Source organism: Carcharhinus amblyrhynchos, unplaced genomic scaffold (assembly GCF_965287045.1).
Source record: "Carcharhinus amblyrhynchos unplaced genomic scaffold, sCarAmb.v2.hapA scaffold_374, whole genome shotgun sequence".
In the NCBI taxonomy this organism is placed as follows: Eukaryota; Metazoa; Chordata; class Chondrichthyes; order Carcharhiniformes; family Carcharhinidae; genus Carcharhinus; species Carcharhinus amblyrhynchos.
This window is the reverse complement of record NW_027650114.1, coordinates 59,226-78,433: the sequence shown is the minus strand read 5'-3', so window position 1 is coordinate 78,433 and position 19,208 is coordinate 59,226. Positions and strand designations below refer to the sequence as shown.

Here is a 19,208-nt window from a genome sequence, read left to right as displayed (position 1 = left end):
TGGGCCTGTACTCGTTGGAGTTTAGAAGGCTGAGTGGGGGACCTTACAGAGACGTATAAGATAATGAAGGGGATGGATAGGGTAGAGGTAGAGAGATTCTTCCCACTTAGAAAGGATAGCAGGACTAGAGGGCACAGCCTCAAGATAAGGGGGGGGCGCAGTTTAGATCGGAGTTGAGGAGGAACTTCTTCACTCAAAGGGTGGTGAATCTCTGGAATTCTCTGCCCGTTGAAGTGGTGGAGGCTACCTCACTAAATATATTTAAGTCACGGGTAGATAGGTTTCTGATAGACAGGGAATTAAGGGAGAAAGCGGGAAAGTGGAACTGATCCACTTCAGATCAGCCATGATCTTATTGAATGGCGGGGCAGGCTTGAGGGGCTAGATGGCCTACTCCTGCTCCTATTTCTTATGTTCTTATGATTTGGCTTGAAGTCATCCTAGTTCTTTCAGTTTCCTTCTCAATCCTTAACCCTCTTTGTTACAGAAGTAGGTGTTTGATCTCACCCTTCCCTAAAGCCCCAGATAGCCTCGCGGTATTCCTGGGGAAATATGTCTGGACAATGATGGGACGCTTTCTGTAACGTGTCCACTCCAGTGTCACACTTGGCTCAATCCTGCCCATCAAACAATCGGCCACGCGTTGCAGTCTAGGCTGACACTATGATGCAGGACTGAAAAAGGCCCGCACTGCCAAATTTCAGATGAGATGTTAACCCATCTGCCCTTTTGCGAGAAAGCAAACGATCCCCGTGGCACTGTTCCAAAGGAGAGGGAGGGAGTTCCTCTCACTGTCCTGGTGAAATCCTAAAATAATGTCACTTAAACGGATTATCTGTTCACTTATCTTGTTGGAAGAGTGGGAAAGTACTTCACGGGTGCTATCAGGCAGATGATGTGTTGACTTCGCAGGCGCTGGTCTCCTAGGGGTGGGATGTTGTCAGACTGAGCTCTGAACCTTCCTCACACTGTCCACTGAAAGGAAGCCCATTCGGGGACTGGTTTTTGGAAGGCGGTGCTATCCCAGTGTTCTTTGTCCTTCCAACATCTGTTTTGTTGCCTTCAGTCTCGGGCATTGCAGCGAAGAGCACCGTCCATCCCCGTCCCCCACGGGATGCTGGAAAGGTTCACCCTGTGGGCCCACTGGGCTCCGTGCGATGAAGGTATTCCTCGCAGTTTGAGACAACTGCGTGGTTCACTTGGCCACATCAGGGAGCAGCTCAGAGATAATCACATTGGCTTGCGACTGGAATCACATCTGGACCGTTCCAGGTAAGAATGGGGGCTTTCCCTCCTAAAGGACATCAGTTCATCAGCTGGCATGTTCTGAAACAAAACCTGACACTCGCTTAAACCTCACATACAAAATTCTCAAACTGCCATGGTGGGATTTGAACTAATCGTGTCCAGTTTGTGAGTCCGGATTTCTGGATTAGTCTGTACCCTGGAATCAGAATTGTTACGGTGCAGAAGAGGCCAGTGGCCCATTGCGCCTGCACTGGCTCCCCCAGGCAAGCAACATGGCTTGGTGCCATTCCCCTGCTCACTGTTACTCATCAAATAATCATCTAATATGCTCTTGAACCTGCCTCCACCCCGCCTCTGGGTAGTTACACACCCTAACCAGTCGCCGTGTGAAAAGTCTTTCCTCTCACATCACATTCCATACTTCTGGAAGTCAAGTCTGTGTCCTCTCTTTCCGGAACCTTTTACAAGGGCGGGGGGGAGACAGTGCCTCCCTCTCCGTCCTGCCACAGCATCCTGGAATTCAGTTGAGCTCCCTCCTCCCCGTCACAGCACGCCGATTGCAATCTGGAGCTCTGTGTGTGGGAATGGTGGGTACAGACCCCGTGCCCCATCCCTGGCGTTCCGGGGGACTGTCCCTGTGATTGCGATAAGTTAGTGACTGACAGTACCCGGTCCCATGGCTTCACCGCAGAGAGTGAGACTGCACCCCTCCACTGATGGTAACTCTCTCCGGGTCAAACTACCACCGGCAAGATAACCAGCGGGCGGGATTTTCCAGCCCCGCCTGACCCGGGACTGGAAATTCCTGCCCAAGCCTTTGCTGCTCCATCAAATTCTCCACCCTGCCCAGGATAATTCTTGCAGCGGCCAGCGCTGCAGGGTTGAGACCGTTGACTTGGTTAAGAGCGCGACATGGGTTTGAAGCATCTATTCCGTCTCAACCCCGTTCCCCCCCCACCCCACATTGCACCGAATCAGCCAAACGTCATCAACAGAAGTAGAGATAGAGACAGGAGACGAGTTGGGAGTCTGCTTCTCTCCAAGCTCCACCAGCAGACAGCAGGAAGAGTCCGAAGAATTGCTCTAAGGTCAGTGACGCAGCTCGGATAAGCTCCAGTTCCTGGTGCACTGCCTCAGTCCAGAGCGGAAACACTTCCTCAAGTCTCTCGCTCCCGGATCTCAAATTGTTAGACTTGGTCCAAGGACGTGTGGGTTAGAGCGATTGGCCTTGCTAAATAGCTTTAAATTGAGGGGTGATAAATATAGGACGGATGTCAGGGGTAGGTTCTTTACTCAGAGGGTGTGGAATGCCCTGCCTGCAGCAGTTGTGGACTCGCCAACTTTAAGGGCATTCAGTGGACGGGCATACAGATAACACTGGAATAGTTTAGGTTCGGGGGTCATTAGATTGGTTCCACTGGTCGGCGCAACATGGAGGTCCGAAGGGCCTGTACTGCGCTAAATTGTGTCAAGGGGATTAGCTTGGGTAACTGCGCTGGATTAGAGAGATAGGGGCTGGGTGGGATAGTTGTCAGTCCAGGCTCGATGGGTCAGGGTTCAATGAGAGGATACCTCCCTCTGCACTGTGGGCATTCTCTAACCGAACTCTGATCCCAGTCAGCAGTGGGTTGTTATTCCAGAGTTATTCCCGTGTAGCTGCCAAGTTTCTCACGGTGAATCCACACACACAACGGTGAGATGTCAGTAAATCTAGTGATGCTGCTCGAGTGGGGGCGAAATCGCTGCCCGGGACAGCAGGAGAGCTCCCTATCCTTTCAAACACTGCAGGGGGGAACTCTGGTATCAGGGCCTGACGCACAAACAGGGAGAAAGACAGACAGGCTGACACACAGTCACACACACAGGGAGGGAGAGTGACAGACAGGCTGACACACACACAGGGAGGGAGAGAGGCAGACAGACTGACACACACACACACACACACACACACACACACACACACACACACACACACACACAGAAAGACAGACAGACTGAGACACACTCACAGACAAAATAACAGAATGATGCACAAATAGAATGACAGATAGATTAGCACACAAGCACAAAGAGAGAGAGACAGGGGAGCAGACAGACTGACAGAGGATCGGATAGATTGACAGACAAACAGGGGAGTAGACAGACAAAGGAGCAGACAGACTGACGGACAGACAGGGGAGCAGACAGACTGACAGACAAGGGAGCAGACAGACTGACAGACAAGGGAGCAGACAGACTGACAGATAGGGGAGCTGACAGACAGGGGAGCAGACAGACTGACAGACAGGGGAGCAGACAGACTGACAGACAGGGGAGCTGACAGACAGGGGAGCAGACAGACTGACAGACAGGGGAGCAGACAGACTGACAGACAAGGGAGCAGACAGACGGACAGACAGTCCACCCCGACTTACTCTGAACTCTGATCCTTCGACTCCCAACCATTCGAAGGTGTTTGCGAAAATTCCTGTGGGTAAAAAACAGAATATCTCAAATTAAGGTGGTTAATGTGAGCATCTTAAAGAGCACAGCTGGGTAATGATGCCGCTGTGAAACTATTTCTCTCTGTTTATTACAGTGATGTACAGTTACAGTGTACTGCAGTGATAGGCTGCACTGTAAGTGGGTTGGTTGTGAGAGTGTTTAGTACCACATATTCACACAGCCCCGTCACAGCTGCATTGGCCCAGGGGTCTCTACAATGGGTGGTGGGAGAATCTCCCTGCCCCCCCGCTCCACACACCCAGCGGTGTTTCCCGGTTGGCACAGGAATGCATCACCTGGTCACCCTTTCACCCAATGACTCACAGAACATAGAACACTACAGCACAAACAGGCCCTTCGGCCCACAAGTTGCGCCAATCATATCCCTACCTACCAAGCCATAGAGCTATCTGTAACTCCCAATCCCATTAAATCCCATGTACTCATCCAGAAGTCTCTTAAAAGACCCCAGCGAGTTTGCCTCTACCACCACCGATGGCAGCCGATTCCACTCACTCACCACCCTCTGAGTGAAAAACTTACCCGACATCTCCTCTGTACCTACTCCCCAGCACCTTAAACCTGTGTCCTCTCGTAGCGACCATTTCAGCCCTGGGAAATAGCCTCCGAGAATCCACCCTATCCATTCCTCTCAACATCGTATAAACCTCTATCAGGTCGCCTCTCAACCTTCGTCTCTCCAGGGAGAAGAGTCCCAGCTCCCTCAACCTATCCTCATAAGGCATGCCTCCCAATCCAGGCAACATCCTTGTAAATCTCCTCTGCACCCTCTCAATAGCTTCCACATCCTTCCTGTATTGAGGCAACCAGAACTGCGCACAGTACTCCAAGCGGGGTCTGACAAGGGTCGTATAAAGTGTATACATATATATATGGTGTCTCATACGGAGACAGCACAGCTTCCCAGAGGAGGGAACTTCCTGAGGGGGGGGTGGTGGAGGCAGGTTTGCTCGAGGTATTCAGAAACCAGTTGGATTGCTCCCTCCAGAGACAGAACGTGCAAGGTTGCAGAGATGATGCGGGGAGCGGGATCACGTAGGATGCTCTTTCAGCGAGTCAGTACAGACTAGATGGGCTGAATGGCCTCCTTCTGAAGACAGTGTGAGGCAGAAAGACGTCAATGTTGGAACACGCTCCCGTTCACATCCAGCTTCAAGCTCAGTCGGATGGCAGAGCGCAGGTTCCTTTATTCTGCTGTAACACTGGGGCCCACCTCTACATCAATCTGACACTTCTACTGAGGGGTTACGCTCCTGGCTCCATTCTCCCGGTGTGTGCAGAGTGTGTACCCCTGCGGACATCTCCCCGTTCACTATATAATTCACAGCCAGGAGTCTACAAATTCACCATTCTCGTTCTCACCGGTGTGGGAACCGGAATATTCACCCCGCTGTGTGTCGGTTAGTGCTGAGCGAGGGGTGGGCAGGGAAGGGGGGAGGTGTGGGGGCTCTCTGCTGCTGTCCCACAGCTACAAAGAGCTGGACTGAAACACATCGCAACAGGGCCCGGCACGGCGGTTAGCCTCACGGTGCTGGGGACCCGGGTTCAATTCCCAGCTCGGGTCGCTGTCTTGTGAGCAGTTTGCACGTCCTCCCCGGGAGGGCGGGAGTTTCCTCGGGGGGGGCTCCAGTTTCCTCCCACAGCCCAAACACACGCGTGGATGGGCCAGGCTAAACCTCCCGAGGTGTGCAAATTAGGGGGATTGGCAGGGTACAAGGGTATAGGGTCTGGGTGAGATACTATACCCGAGAGACTCAGTGGGCTGAATGGCCTGCTTCAGCAATGTAGGGGTTCTTTGGTTGTTAAAGTGAAGAGGGGAGACAGTTACCTTGGGCTAAAGCAGAAGGACATGGTGTAAACCGCAACTCACACAGTTTTGGTTGTGCGACAGCACGTTAAGTCTTTGATACCCCAAGTTGGGTTGGTTGGCGCCTTAGTGTCAGGAGGATTAGCAGGGTAAATACGTGAGGTTACGGGGATAGGATGGGATTGTTGTCGGTGCAGGCACGGAGGGCCGAATGGTCTCCTTGTGTACAGTAGGGAGTCTCTGATCCTGCGATAAGAGGGGTTTAGCAGTGCAAAGGGCCACGTACCTCTGGATAACAGTGGCACACTCGTTCTCCCGCTTTCTCCTCTTCCTTTCCATGCAGCCTCGAAAAGCCCTGTGGAAAAAACAATCAACACCTCCCTCAAACTGAGCGGCACATCGAAAATCAGAGCACGGGGTTTGCTCGACAAAGAGGAAAGAGTTGCTATGGAAATGGGAAAAGAAAACAGAAGTACTTACGAGATCCTTTATGGCAGGAAGGTTGATTGGCGGCAAAAGAGAAAGAAAGGGTCCTGTTAGTGACCCACGGATAACCCGCGGAGAGACTGTTAAATAACTCTACACAACGACCAACAAATCCGTCCCACCCACCACCCGGTACACCAACCAAACAATAATCCCCCAGTTCACAGCTAATGTTCAAGACTTGGCCGGAGTTCTCCAATCTCATTTTCCCCACCGTCACTACCAGCGGGACTGGAGAATTTGGCGCTCAGCCCAAACGCCATTCACAGCAGCGGGGCTGGAGAATCCCGGCGGCGGGCATTTCAATGCCGCATTGTCTTATAACCTGCCCCCTTTTTTTGTTAAGAAGGTTTGAGAGATATTAAGGGCGGGATTTTCCAGCCACGCTGGCCTCAAAATCCCACCCGAGGTCAACGGATCTTGGCATGGCCCCCCTCCCCCACCCTGCTATGATTCCCATGGTGGGCGGGACAGGAAAATCTCCCGCCTGCAACTGAAACGATGGCTCACTGTGTGCAGTTTTGGTCGCTGCGCTTGCGGAAGGATATACTGGCCTTGGAGGGAGTGCAGAGGAGGTTCACCAGGCTGATACCGGAGATGAGGGGGTTGGACTATGAATAGGGATTGAATAGACTGGGTCTGTACTCGTTAGGGTTTAAAAGGCTGAGGGGGGATCTTATAGAGACTTACAAGGTAATGAAGGGGATGGATAGGGTAGAGGTAGAGAGATTCTTCCCGCTCAGAAAGGACAGCAGGACTAGAGGGCACAGCCTCAAGATAAGTGGAGGGGGGGTGGTTTAGAACGGAGTTGAGGAGGAACTTCTTCACTCAAAGGGTGGTGAATCTCTGGAATTCTCTGCCCGTTGAAGTGGTGGAGGCTGCCTCGCAAAATATATTTAAGTCACGGGTAGATAGGTTTCTGATAGACAGGGGAATTAAGGGTTATGGGGAGAAAGCAGGAAAGTGGAACTGATCCACTTCAGATCAGCCATGATCTTATTGAATGGTGGGGCAGACTCGAAGGGCTGGATGGCCTACTCCTGCTCCTATTTCTTATGTTCTTATTGTGGCGCTGAATGTTCATTCTTAGGGCATGCCAGGCTGGCATTTATTGGACATGCCAAGTTGCCCGGTGAATGTTGCAGTGGGCCTTACCCTCGAACCACTGATTGAGGTTTGATAGAATGGAGAACTAGCCGGGCATATTAGACAAAAGTCAGCCATGTCAGTGTGGGATTGGAGCCACACAGGTCAAATAAGGATGGATAATTTCCTATCCTAAGATGTAAGAGGCGGGGGTCACATCAGATGTAGTTCCTTTTGGGAACTATGTTTGTCGATACCTTAACTAGGTTAAAAAAGCTAACTAGGCAAGTTTTCCCCAGATCTCAATTCTCCGAGGATCTAAAACTGGTTAAAAATAATCTGGCGCATCACACATTGTGGCAGTGTGGTTCAGCTGGATTGTAAATGGAAATCTGTTCAGGGAGCCCAGGCTGAAAGCAGCAGTCACAGTATCTGCTGTGTTAACCACTCTGTATCTCAGCAGGGACGGAGGGGGGCTAAGAACGCGCTCTCATTATTTTAGCTCCACCGCTCAGTTGATTCATCTCCGCAACCCCCTGAATTCGAGGCGCTGCACTTTCAGAGGTTTTAATCAGTCCGTTTACTCTCTACGTACAGAGGATTGGATACTGGGAATAACGGGACTCCATGTTGAGTAGAGTCTTGGCTGTTCTACTCAGTCCAGCAGTTGGCTGATTCAGAGGCAGCCGATTGATATTTGCCGTGTCTGAGTGAATATTATGTGAGGGGCAGGTCCCTGGCTCCTGTGTGCAATGGCGATCCTTTGGTGAACATGTCTTTGGTTGTTAATGCCTTTCCTTTTACACCTTCAGCAAGCACATTGGCAGAGAAATCAGTGTTAACAGGAACTGGGGCGTCTGCCTGGTGAGAAAAAGCCTGGATAACACTGTGATATCGACGCTACTCGTGCGGTCGAAAGCTTTTCTACACCAAACCAGACTGCCCAAGGCCAAAAACCCCAAATGCGAGTTTAGCTTAGCTGGTTTACTATCAAATAAATCGGTTGGACTTCAACCTGGTGTTGTCAGACTCCTTACTGCAAAAACCCCAAAGGCAAACTCTTCCGTCCCCTTGACTTTCCATGTCTTTCCCCCCACTTCCCACCCTTTCCCCATTCCGCCTGGATCAAACCACACCCCCCCCCCGACTCTCGATCTGAAAGCTTCCTGACTTCCTATGGTCTACACCACGCTCCTTTAAAACCGAAATGAGGAGGAATTTCTTTCGCCAGAAGAAGGTGGTGGATCTGCGGAACAGAGGGCTGTGGAGTCCAGGTCATTTTGCGTGTCTTTGAGACAAGAGATAGATAGTCTTTGATCAATAAGGGGGGGGATCAAGGGTTACGGGGAGAAGGCAGAAGGGGGGAGAAAAAATGAGAATGGAGGAGCAGATTTAATGGGCCGAATGGCCTAATTCTGCTTCTATATCTTACAGGGAGTTGGGCAGTTGTTAAAGAAAGACAATAAACTTGCATTTACATAGCACCATTTGCAACTTTATAGCATCTCAAGGTATCTGATGGCCAATTGAGAATTTCTGAAGTACGGTCACTGTAGCATCGATTATAATGTGGGTATGCCGGCGTTGGACTGGCATAAACACAGTAAAAAGTCTGACAACACCAGGTTTTAGTCCAACCTATTTATTTGATAATATACTCGCAAGCTTTCGGGTTAGCCACCTGACGAAGGGGCTAACCCGAAAGCTTGCGAGTATATTATCAAATAAATAGGTTGGACTTAAACCTGGTGTTGTCAGACTTTTTACTGTGCATCGATTATATACAGCAAGGTCAGGCCAGGTATCCTGTTTTCTGGTGTTGGTTAAGGGCTAAGTATTGAGCAAACCACTGGGAAAACTCCATCACCCTCTTTGAACAATAATCTTTGACATCGAATTTGCATTTGGAGTGGTAGGTGAAGGGTCATCCAAACTCAAAACGTTGGCTCTATTCTCTCTCCCCAGACTTGCTGAGTTTTTCCGGCATTCTCTGTTTTAGTTTGAGGCAACAGCTGTTGATGTAGAAACGTGAGATATCCACATGAAATTCCCCCCCCCGTCCTAGTGTTGGCAAACTGAGAGATTCCTAGCACGCAGCTGGGTTTTCACACGGGTAGATGTTGGTGACCCTGGAAAGAGTGGATTCCTCCTCTTGGCGGAAGTCCTCGTGCGTGGGGGTTTCTGTGAGAAGCAGTGTGGAACACCCAACGCGGTTGTGCGGATATCCCTCGGGGTTGAGGGGGGACAAAGAGCCGTCGCTGAGTCTTTAAACAGGCGGCAAACTCAATGGCAACTGGACAGGATGGAGATTCACCCAGTTCTTAATGGACGTAGTCTCGCACAAAAACAGACAGCCCCTTCACCATTGGTGACATGACCTGTATTGCTGAGGAGGGAAGCCACTCTGGCTGGTCTACCTCATTCCCTTTCATGATCCCAAAGCCTTTATGGCAGGAAATTGTGGGTTCGGAGCAACATACCGGACCGATATTCGGGTGCTGCCTAGTCTAAGGTGCCACCTGTCAGAATAAGCTTTAAACTCGGCAATATTAATTCATCACGGAATACCTCAACTTGTTTCGTAGAATCTCTACAGTGCAAAAGGAGGCCATTTGGCCCATCTGCACCAATCACAATCCCACCCCGGCCTATCCCCATAACCCCACCTATTTACCCCTGACACTAAGGAGTAATTTAGCCTGGCCAACTCGCCCTAACCTGCATGTCTTTGGACTGTGGGAGAAAACCCACGCAGGCACGGGGAGGATGTGCAAACTCCACACAGTCACCCGGGGCTGGAATCGAACCCGGGTCCCTGGCACTGCGAGGCAGCAGTGCTAACCACCGTACCACCCATCGTTTGTTTTGATTTATAGCACGCTTATATTATAGAGTAGGATTTCAGTCACCCCAACACATCGATCTTTCTCTCTTTGCCTTTCAAGGTCTGCCTGCCCCACAGGTTAATTGGTCTTTTACCCCATTCAAGCTTACGTTGATTAAATTGCTAGGAAAATGTAAACCTTTACATCTTTCTTTCTCTCCCTCTGCTAATAGTTTAAAGTTTATTTATTCGTGTCACAAGTAGGCTTACATTAACACTGCAATGAAGTTACTGTGGAAATCCTCTTAAGACGCCACACTCCAGGTGCTCCGGTTTCCTCCCACAGTCCAATCGAGCCTTCCACGAGGATATTAAAGGATAATTTGAATGGAAACAATGCACAGGGGTAGGGGGGAAAACACCAGGTTAAAGTCCAACAGGTTTATTTGGTAGCAAAAGCCACTAGCTTTCGGGACTCTGCCCCTTCGCCAGGTGACAAAGGGGCAACAAGCACTCCAGTTGATTAGCCATGCTAAATTGCCCCTTGGTGTCGGGGGATTAGCAGGATAAATACATGGGATTATGGGGATAGGGCCAGGGTGGGATTGGGTTTAGGGGCTGATGGGCTAAATGGTCTCCTTCTGCACTGTAGGGATTCTATTTCTCTACACATTCATTGTAAACGTGAAATGAAATGTGCCAATCCTCCTCTCATCCAGCGTTAACACAGCTCGTCTTTGACGAGGTTGAGAAAATAGTGGTGTAGATCTGCGAGGATCTGGTGGAGGTCACAAGGCAGTGCTTATTCTCCGAGTGCTTGTACGGGCGCAGAGAGAACAGTGAGAGATAACTCCTCTACAACTAAGACATCAGAGTCCAGAAAGGAGTAATTGTCACCAATAAATCTGAGGTTAGGTGGCAGAAAGGGTGGGATTTTGTGTGTGTGTGTGTTGTGTGTATGTATGTGTGTGTGTGCATGTGTACATGTGTATGTGTGTATGTATGTATGTGCGTATGTATGTATGTGCGTATGTATGTGTGTGTATGTATGTATATGTATGTGTATGTATATGTATGTGTGTATATGTGTATGTATGTGTGTGTATGTATGTGTGTGTATGTATGTGTGTATATGTATGTGTGTATATGTATGCATGTGTGTGTATGCATGTGTGTGTGTATGTATGTGTGTATGTGTGTGTGTGTATGCGTGTGTGTGTGTATGCGTGTGTGTGTGTATGTATGTGTGTGTATGCGTGTGTGTGTATGCGTGTGTGTGTGTATGCGTGTGCATGTGTATGTATGTGTGTGTGTATGCATGTGTGTGTGTATGCATGTGTGTGTATGTATGTATGTATGTATGTGTGTGTGTATGTATGTGTATATGTATGCATGTATGTGTGTGTATGTATGTGTGTGTGTGTATGTATGTGTATATGTATGCATGTATGTGTGTGTATGCATGTGTGTGTATGTATGTATGTATGTGTGTGTGTGTATGTATGTGTATATGTATGCATGTATGTGTGTGTATGCATGTGTGTGTATGTATGTATGTATGTGTGTGTGTGTGTCTGTTTAACCCATTGCCTAGGTAACACATCAGAGGAACATGAAATTCTGGGGCGTGCAAAACACAAGTGATAATGTCAGGGCTTTGAACGGCTCTCTGCTTTCACGATCAGAGCGATTACCGATCCTTTTCATGACTTGATCTGTCCACTGCTAGGGTGGATTATCGTCAGGCAGGCAGTAGGGTTGAAAGCCTGCAGGTTATTACATAATGCATGCAGCACAGCTGGTATAGTACATTTACATTTTGTTGTAAATGCAGCACTGGGCCGTACATGCGAGCTGTCTGAACCCTCTGCTTTTCAATATTCAGCGTGAGTTCATTAAACACCGAGCGGAGCTCTCGAGTGCTGGCATATCTCACACATTCAGCGCAAACCCATCGATAGGTCAGAGATGCTTCAGCCAAATGCTTGAATACTGGACGGCACCCAATTAGTCCCAAATTGCTGGACTGCTATTTAGGGTACGGAGACCCCCCCCCCCCCCCCCCCACCAGGGCTTAAGCCCCAGCGAGGTCACACACCTTCCTTGCGCGCGCTGTACAGAGCGGATAAAACAGAACAAATCCTCACAAGAATAACTGCACTACTTGCGATCATTTCCTCTCCTGTACATAATAGCTGTACACAAAGACCAGGACAAGGTGCATTTCATACCCTGCGGCTCACGTAGATCTCAGTGTTAGCTCTTGTATCTAGGGAGTCATTCATTTTCTGTTACCCACTTCCCTACTCTCACCAAGTCCCGGGTTGATAAGGTTGTTAAGAAGGCGTACGGTGTGTTGGCTTTTATTGGTAGAGGGATTGAATTTCGGAGCCGTGAGATCATGTTACAACTGTACAAAACTCTGGTGCGGCTGCACTTGGAGTATTGTGTACAGTTCTGGTCGCCGCATTATAAGAAAGATGTGGAGGCATTGGAAAGGGTGCAGAGGTTTACTAGGATGTTGCCTGGTATGGTGGGAAGGTCTTATGAGGAAAGGCTGAGGGACTTGAGGTTATTTTCATTGGAGAGAAGAAGGTTACGAGGTGATCTAATTGAGGCATACAAGATGGTCAGAGGATTGGATAGGGTGGACAGTGAGAGCCTTTTACCTCAGATGGTGATGGCTAACACGAGGGGACATAGCTTTAAACTAAGGGGTGGTAATTATAGGACGGATGTCAGAGGTAGGTTCTTTACTCAGATGGCGTGGAATGCCCTGCCTGAAGCAGTTGTGGACTCGCCAACTTTAAGGGCATTCAAATGGTCAGTGGATAGGCATATGGATAACATTGGAATAGTTTAGGTTTGAGGGTCATTAGATTGGTTCCACTGGTCGGCGCAACATCGAGGGCCGAAGGGCCTGTACTGCGCTGGAATGTTCTATGTTCTAAGTCCTCTTCACCCCCTCACCATTGTGCTCACCAGCCTACACTGCTCCCTCCAACACCTCAACTTCAAACTCTGCTCCCTGAGTTCAAACTCTCCATGCCCTCACCTTTCCATAGAAAATTACAGCTCAGAAACAGGCCTTTTGGCCCTTCTTGTCTGTGCTGAACCATTTTTTGCCTAGTCCCACTGACGTGCACTTGGACCATATCCCTCCGCACCCCCTCTCACTCATGAACCCGTCCGAGTTTTTCTTAAATGTTAAAAGTGACCCCGCATTTATCTGGCAGCTCGTTCCACACTCCCTATCACTTTAGTCTTCCTCTGGCCTCACAGGATGTCATGATGTGGGTATGCCGGCGTTGGACTGGCGTAAACACAGTAAAAAGTCTGACAACACCAGGTTTTAGTCCAACTGATTTATTTGATAATGGGCTCACAAGCTTTCGAGGTTTCCCTCTTCGTCAGGTGAATGGAGAGTTCTCTATGGAGAGCCACTAGCTTTCGGAGCACTGCCCCTTCATCAGGTGATCGAAGGGGCAGGAATGCTCCGAAAGCTAGTGGCTTTTGCTACCAAATAAACCAGTTGGACTTTAACCTGGTGTTGTGAGACTTCTTCCTGTGTTTACCCCAGTCCAACGCTGGCACCTCCACATCGTGTGGATTTTTTTTACCCTCAGCTCTGGAATTCCCTCTCTAAATCGCTCCACTTATTGGTACCTGAGCCGACAGGATGTCCTGGGGTAAAGGATCGAGTAAATTGCATTTCTATTCTCTGCAGTTTAGGAAAATGAAAGGCGATCTCATTGAAATCTGCAAAAGTCTGTTGAGGTTCGATACGCTGAGCGATTGGTCGGGAAATCATAGAATCACAGAACTGGTGCAGGTGGAGGACATTTGGCCCATCACACCTGCACTGGCTCTCCAAAAGAACATCATGATTTAGTGCCACTTCCCTGCCTCTTCCCCCCTCCCCCTGCACATCGTTTCCATTCAAATTATCCTTTAATATCCTCCTGGAAGGCTCAACTGAGATTGCCCCCATTGCATATCCAGGTGGAACATTCCAAACCCCAACCACTCGTGCCAAAAATTATTTTCTCACGTCAAATTTGCTTCCTTTGCAAATCAGTTTCAATCCTTGCCCTCCGTTTCTTGACCCTTTTACAAGCAGGAACCTTTTCTCCCAATCTATTCTATAGATATACGCTATCCCTATCAAATCTCCTCTCAGCGTTCTTCTCTCCAAGCCCCCAACTTTTCAATCTATCCTCGTAAATGAAGCTTCTCATCCCTGGACCCATCCTTGTAAATCCCTTCCAGTGCATTCACACTTTTCCTACAATGTGGCACTCAGGACTGTACACAATATTCCAGCTGTGGTCTAACTAGTGTCTGGTACAAGTTCAGCACAAACTCCTTGCTCTGGTACTCTCTGTCCCTTTCAATAAAGTAAGGAGTCTCACGACACCAGGTTAAACAGCAGGCGAGACCTCTCACTGTCTTTACCCCAGTCCAACGCTGGCATCTCCACATCATGCCTCTCTTTTAATAAAGTCCAGAATATTATGTGCTTTACTAACTGCTCTGCCCACCTGATCCTGCACCCAGGTATATACACCCAGGTCCCTCTGATCCAGCACCCCTTTAAGAATTTTATTTTATATTGTCTTTCCATGTTCTTCCTACCAAAATGCATCAGCTCACACCTCTCTGCAGTGAACTTCTCCACCACCCCCATGGTGGCACAGTCTCAAGACAAGTAGCTGATGGTTCAGGGTTGCGAGTCTTTGGAAATCTCTACCCCAGAGGGCTGTGGTTGACTATATTAAAGACCGCTTAAATATTTTCTCCCCGCATCTGCGTGGGGTTTCCCACGGGTGCTCCGGTTCCCTCCCACAGTCTGAGCGACGTACCGCTTAGGCGTATCGCCCACGCTAAATTCTCCCTCAGTGTATCTGACAGGCTGGAGCGTGGCGGCTTGGGGATTTTCACAGTAACTTCATTGCGGTGTTAATGTGAGCCGACTTGTAAATCACCTTCAAAAAGCAGACAGGACCTTTTTTCTCTCTCTCAGCAACACCGGCCCAACGATGATCAAACAAGCTCTGGGTTTTTCCACAGGTTGAGTGTGTTATCAGGGAATTAGGGGATATGGGGAGTGGGGGGGGTGCAGGGGGAGGGGGAGGGAGTGGGGTGCGGGTTGGAAAATGGGAGTCAAAACCCAAGGTCAACCATGATTGCATTGAATGGTGGGGTAGGCTTGATGGGCCGAACGGTCTAGTCCTACCCCTATTTCTTCTCTCCTAATGTTCTCCCTTAAAACTGATCTCTTAATAAGCTTTCATTCCAATACCTCCTCCTTCGACTCAGTGCCAACACTGATCAGATTTCACTGCCGCACAGGGCGTTGGGATGTTGCTATGTCAATGCAGCTCATTCTGGTGCTGCTGTACGGTTTGTGCAGGTCTCAGTATCGGTGTTGTTAATTTACAGCGTATAGGGGGCTAAATACTCCCTCAGGTAGTGTCGGGGTGGCACACAGTGGGTTAGCGCCTGCTGCCTCACAGCGCCAGGGAGCTGGGTTCGATTCTCGGCTCGGGTCACTGTCTGTACATCCTCCCCATGTCTGCGTGGGGTTTCCTCCGGGCGCTCTCACAGTCCAAAGGATGGGCTGGTTGAGTGCACTGGCCAGGCTCAGTGTACCCGAGCGGGCGCCAGAGTGAGGCGGCTAGGGGATTGTCACAGTAACTTCATCGCGGTGTTAATGTGAGTCTACCTGTGACACTCCAGCCAGTGTAACGTGGAGTTTTAAAGGCAATGGTTCTTTCCTATCGTGGTATTGTACAGCTTGTACAATGGAAGTCAATCAACTCCTGCGCAAGAACAGTTTGGAAAAGGGGGGGGGGCCTCACCCCCATTCATTGCTACCCACAGGAGCCTCAGATGTGTTGGTGTCTCTGTGTTGGCCACAGTGCAGAGAGAACGACTGGAACAACACAACTAGCGACAATTTCAGTCTCAGTTCCAAACAGGGATCATTATCTCCGCCATGAGTCAGAGCTTAGTCCTGCGAAATTCCCACGGCAAGGAATTTTTAGCTCCTGCGAGGCCCCCGTGTAATCATCAAATGATACGTCCGTCTTCCAAAGGGAACTTCCAACACAGTCTGACTGATTGGACCTCGCAACCAAAGGTGCACAATTAATGAAAGAATTAGCATTTATATTGCTTATTACACGTGTCCGAGACGTTCCCCCAGCACTTCACAGCTAATTAATTACTCTTTGCAGTTGTTACACGGGCAAATGTGGCAGCCTGCAGCCTACACTGCAAGCTCCCACAAACAGCAAGCAACACTCTGGTCTGGGTGGAGGGATGAATGTTGGCCAGGACACTGCCGAGGACACACCTTTCAAAATAGTGCCATGGACTTCCTTTACCCATCTGAGAGGGCAGGTTATTTAAAAGATAGGAGATCATAGAACCCTACAGTGCAGAAAGAGGCCCTTCGGCCCGGTAGCACAGTGGGTTAGCACTGCTGCCTCACAGCTCCAGGGTCCTGGGTTCGATTCCCGGCTCGGGTCACTGTCTGTGTGGAGTTTGCACATTCTCCTCGTGTCTGTGTGGGTTTCCTCCCACAGTCCAAAGATGTGCGGGTTAGGTTGATTGGCCGTGCTAAGAAATTGCCCCTTAGTGTCCAGGGATGTGTAGGTTAGAGGGATTAGTGGGTATAATATGTAGGGATATGGGGGTAGGGCCTGGGTGGGATTGTGGTCAGTGCAGACTCGATGGGCCGAAGGGCCTCTTTCTGCACTGTAGGGATTCTATTATCGAGTCTGCACCGAACACAATCCCACCCAGGCTCTACCCCCATATCCCTACATATTATACCCACTAATCCCTCTAACCTACACATCCCTGGACACTAAGGGGCAATTTCTTAGCACGGCCAATCAACCGAACCCGCACATCTTTGGACTGTGGGAGGAAACCGGAGGAAACCCACGCAGACACGAGGAGAATGTGCAAACTCCACACTGACAGTGACCCGAGCCAGGAATCGAACCCAGGATCCTGGAGCTGTGAAGCAGCAGTGCTAACCCACTGTGCCACTGTGCCACCCCGAATCAGATCAGCAAAAAAGATCAGAAAGATCAGCAGCATAACGACCAATAAAACACATACCTCGCTTTGAACGTTGTGCATCAGATTAAGCTGCGATCCATTATTGAATAATGCCACATGGTAGCTAACGGTGGTTAGCGCTGCAGCCTCACAGTGCCAGGGAGCTGGGTTCAACACCCGGCCTCGGGTCACTGTCTGTGTGGAGTTTGCACATTCTCCCCGTGTCTGCGTGGGTTTCCCCCGGGTGCTCCGGTTTCCTCCCACAGCACACACAAAGATGTGCGGGTTAGGTTAATGGGTGGCACGGTAGCACAGTGGGTTAAGCACTGCTGCTTCACAGCTCTAGGGTCCCGGGTTCAATTCCCGGCTCAGGTCACTGTCTGTGTGGAGTTTGCACATTCTCCCCGTGTCTGCGTGGGTTTCCCCCGGGTTCACCGGTTCCCTCCCACAGTCTGAGAGACGTACTGGTTCGGTGTGTAGCCCATGCTCACTTCTCCCTCAGGCAGCTCGGAGATTTTCACAGTAACTTCATTGCAGTGTTAACATGAGCCTACTTGTGACACTAGGAAATAAGCTTTAAAAAGCAGGCGCGACTTTTTTCTCTCTCTCTCTCAGCCTAACAATGATCAGAGGCGCACTCTGGGCTTTTCCACGGATTGAGTGTGTTTGTTATACTCACGCCTGCATCGTGGTGGTCGCTGTCTGAAAATTGAAGAGGTTTTCCTTTGGGAACCAAGTCCGAATTGGAACGTCATCTGAAAAAGGGAAACGCATTTCACTCAAGATTATCCAGCCAGGGATTAGTAGTAAAGTGATTTCGGAAAGGTCATTTTAAAACGGAGAGCCGGGAGGTGCCTGAAGAGCTTAATGTGGCAGCAAGAGGGTAAGAAGTCTGATAACACCGGGTTAAAGTCCAACCCATTTATTTGATAGTAAACTCACTAGCTTTCAAGGGGACTCCCTCTTCGTCAGGTGAATGGAGAGTTCTGGCCTCAGACAGAGCATATAAAGCACAGACAGTTTACAGATTACTGATTAGAATGCGAATCTTTACACCTAACCTGCTGTTCAAGTCTTAAAGTGGCCGACAATGTGAGTGGAAGGAGCACTGATCACAGGTTACAGAGATGTGTATTGTCTCCAGACAGTACAGTAAGTGAGGCACATGTCATGTTGCACTGTCTGTAACCCCCGTGACTTGCCTGGGTTTGTAAAACCTCACTTACTGTACTGTCTGGAGACAATACACATCTCTGTAACCTGTGATCAGTGCTCCTTCCACTCACATCGTCGGCCACTTTAAGACTTGAACAGCAGGTTAGGTGTAAAGATTTGTATTCTAATCAGTAATCTGTAAACTGTCTGTGCTGTTATATGCTCTGTCTGAGGCCAGAACTCTCCATTCACCTGACGAAGAGGGAAACCTCGAAAGCTTGTGAGTTTACTATCAAATAAATCGGTTGGACTTAAACCCGGTGTTGTCAGACTTCTTACTCTGTTTACCCCAGTCCAACGCCGGCATCTCCACATCATTGCAGCGACAGGGGTCAGCGGTTGAAGCTGACGAGACACAGAGGCTGTAGGGGCCCCCAGTAGTCACGTCAGTGAACGAGAACCATAGAACCATAGAAAATTACAGCTCAGAAACAGGCCTTTTGGCCCTTCTTGTCTGTGCTGAACCATTTTTTGCCTAGTCTCACAGACTCGCACTTGGACCATATCCCTCCACACCCCCTCTCATCCATGAACCCATCCAAGTTTTTCTTAAAGTGACCCCACATTTACCACTTTATCCGGCAGCTCATTCCACACTCCCACCACTCTCTGCGTGAAGAATCCCGCCCCTAATATTCCCTTTAAACTTTTCTCCTTTCACCCTTAACCCATGCCCTCTGGTTTTTTTTCTCCCCTAGCCTCAGTGGAAAAAGCCTGCTTGCATTCACTCTATCTACACCCATCAAAATCTTATACACCTCTATCAAATCTCCCCCCATTCTTCTACGCTCCAGGGAATAAAGTCCTAACCTATTCAATCTCTCTCAGCTTCTCAAGTCCCGGCAACATCCTTGTGAACCTTCTCTGCGCCTTATTTACATCCTTCCTGTAACTAGGTGACCAAAACTGTACACAATACTCTAAACTTGGCCTCACCAATGCCTTATATGACCTTACCATAAC

General features: G+C 49.4%; 1 protein-coding gene across 2 annotated transcripts in view; it reads right to left on the bottom strand.

Annotated features, from left to right (window-relative positions):
- The window catches only part of LOC145339268 (NMDA receptor synaptonuclear signaling and neuronal migration factor-like), a 98,184-nt gene that overhangs the window by 44,941 nt on the left and 34,035 nt on the right, over positions 1 to 19,208 (bottom strand). The window contains exons 4-7 of one of the 2 annotated variants that reach the window (XM_080183677.1): positions 17,710 to 17,785; positions 6,041 to 6,046; positions 5,847 to 5,915; positions 3,663 to 3,715 (exon numbers count right to left, since the gene is read on the bottom strand). In XM_080183677.1, coding sequence (XP_080039803.1) covers positions 3,663 to 3,715; positions 5,847 to 5,915; positions 6,041 to 6,046; positions 17,710 to 17,785 — 204 coding nt within the window. The remainder of the gene's footprint in view (positions 1 to 3,662; positions 3,716 to 5,846; positions 5,916 to 6,040; positions 6,047 to 17,709; positions 17,786 to 19,208) is intronic. The other variant, XM_080183678.1, reaches the window with a different exon arrangement.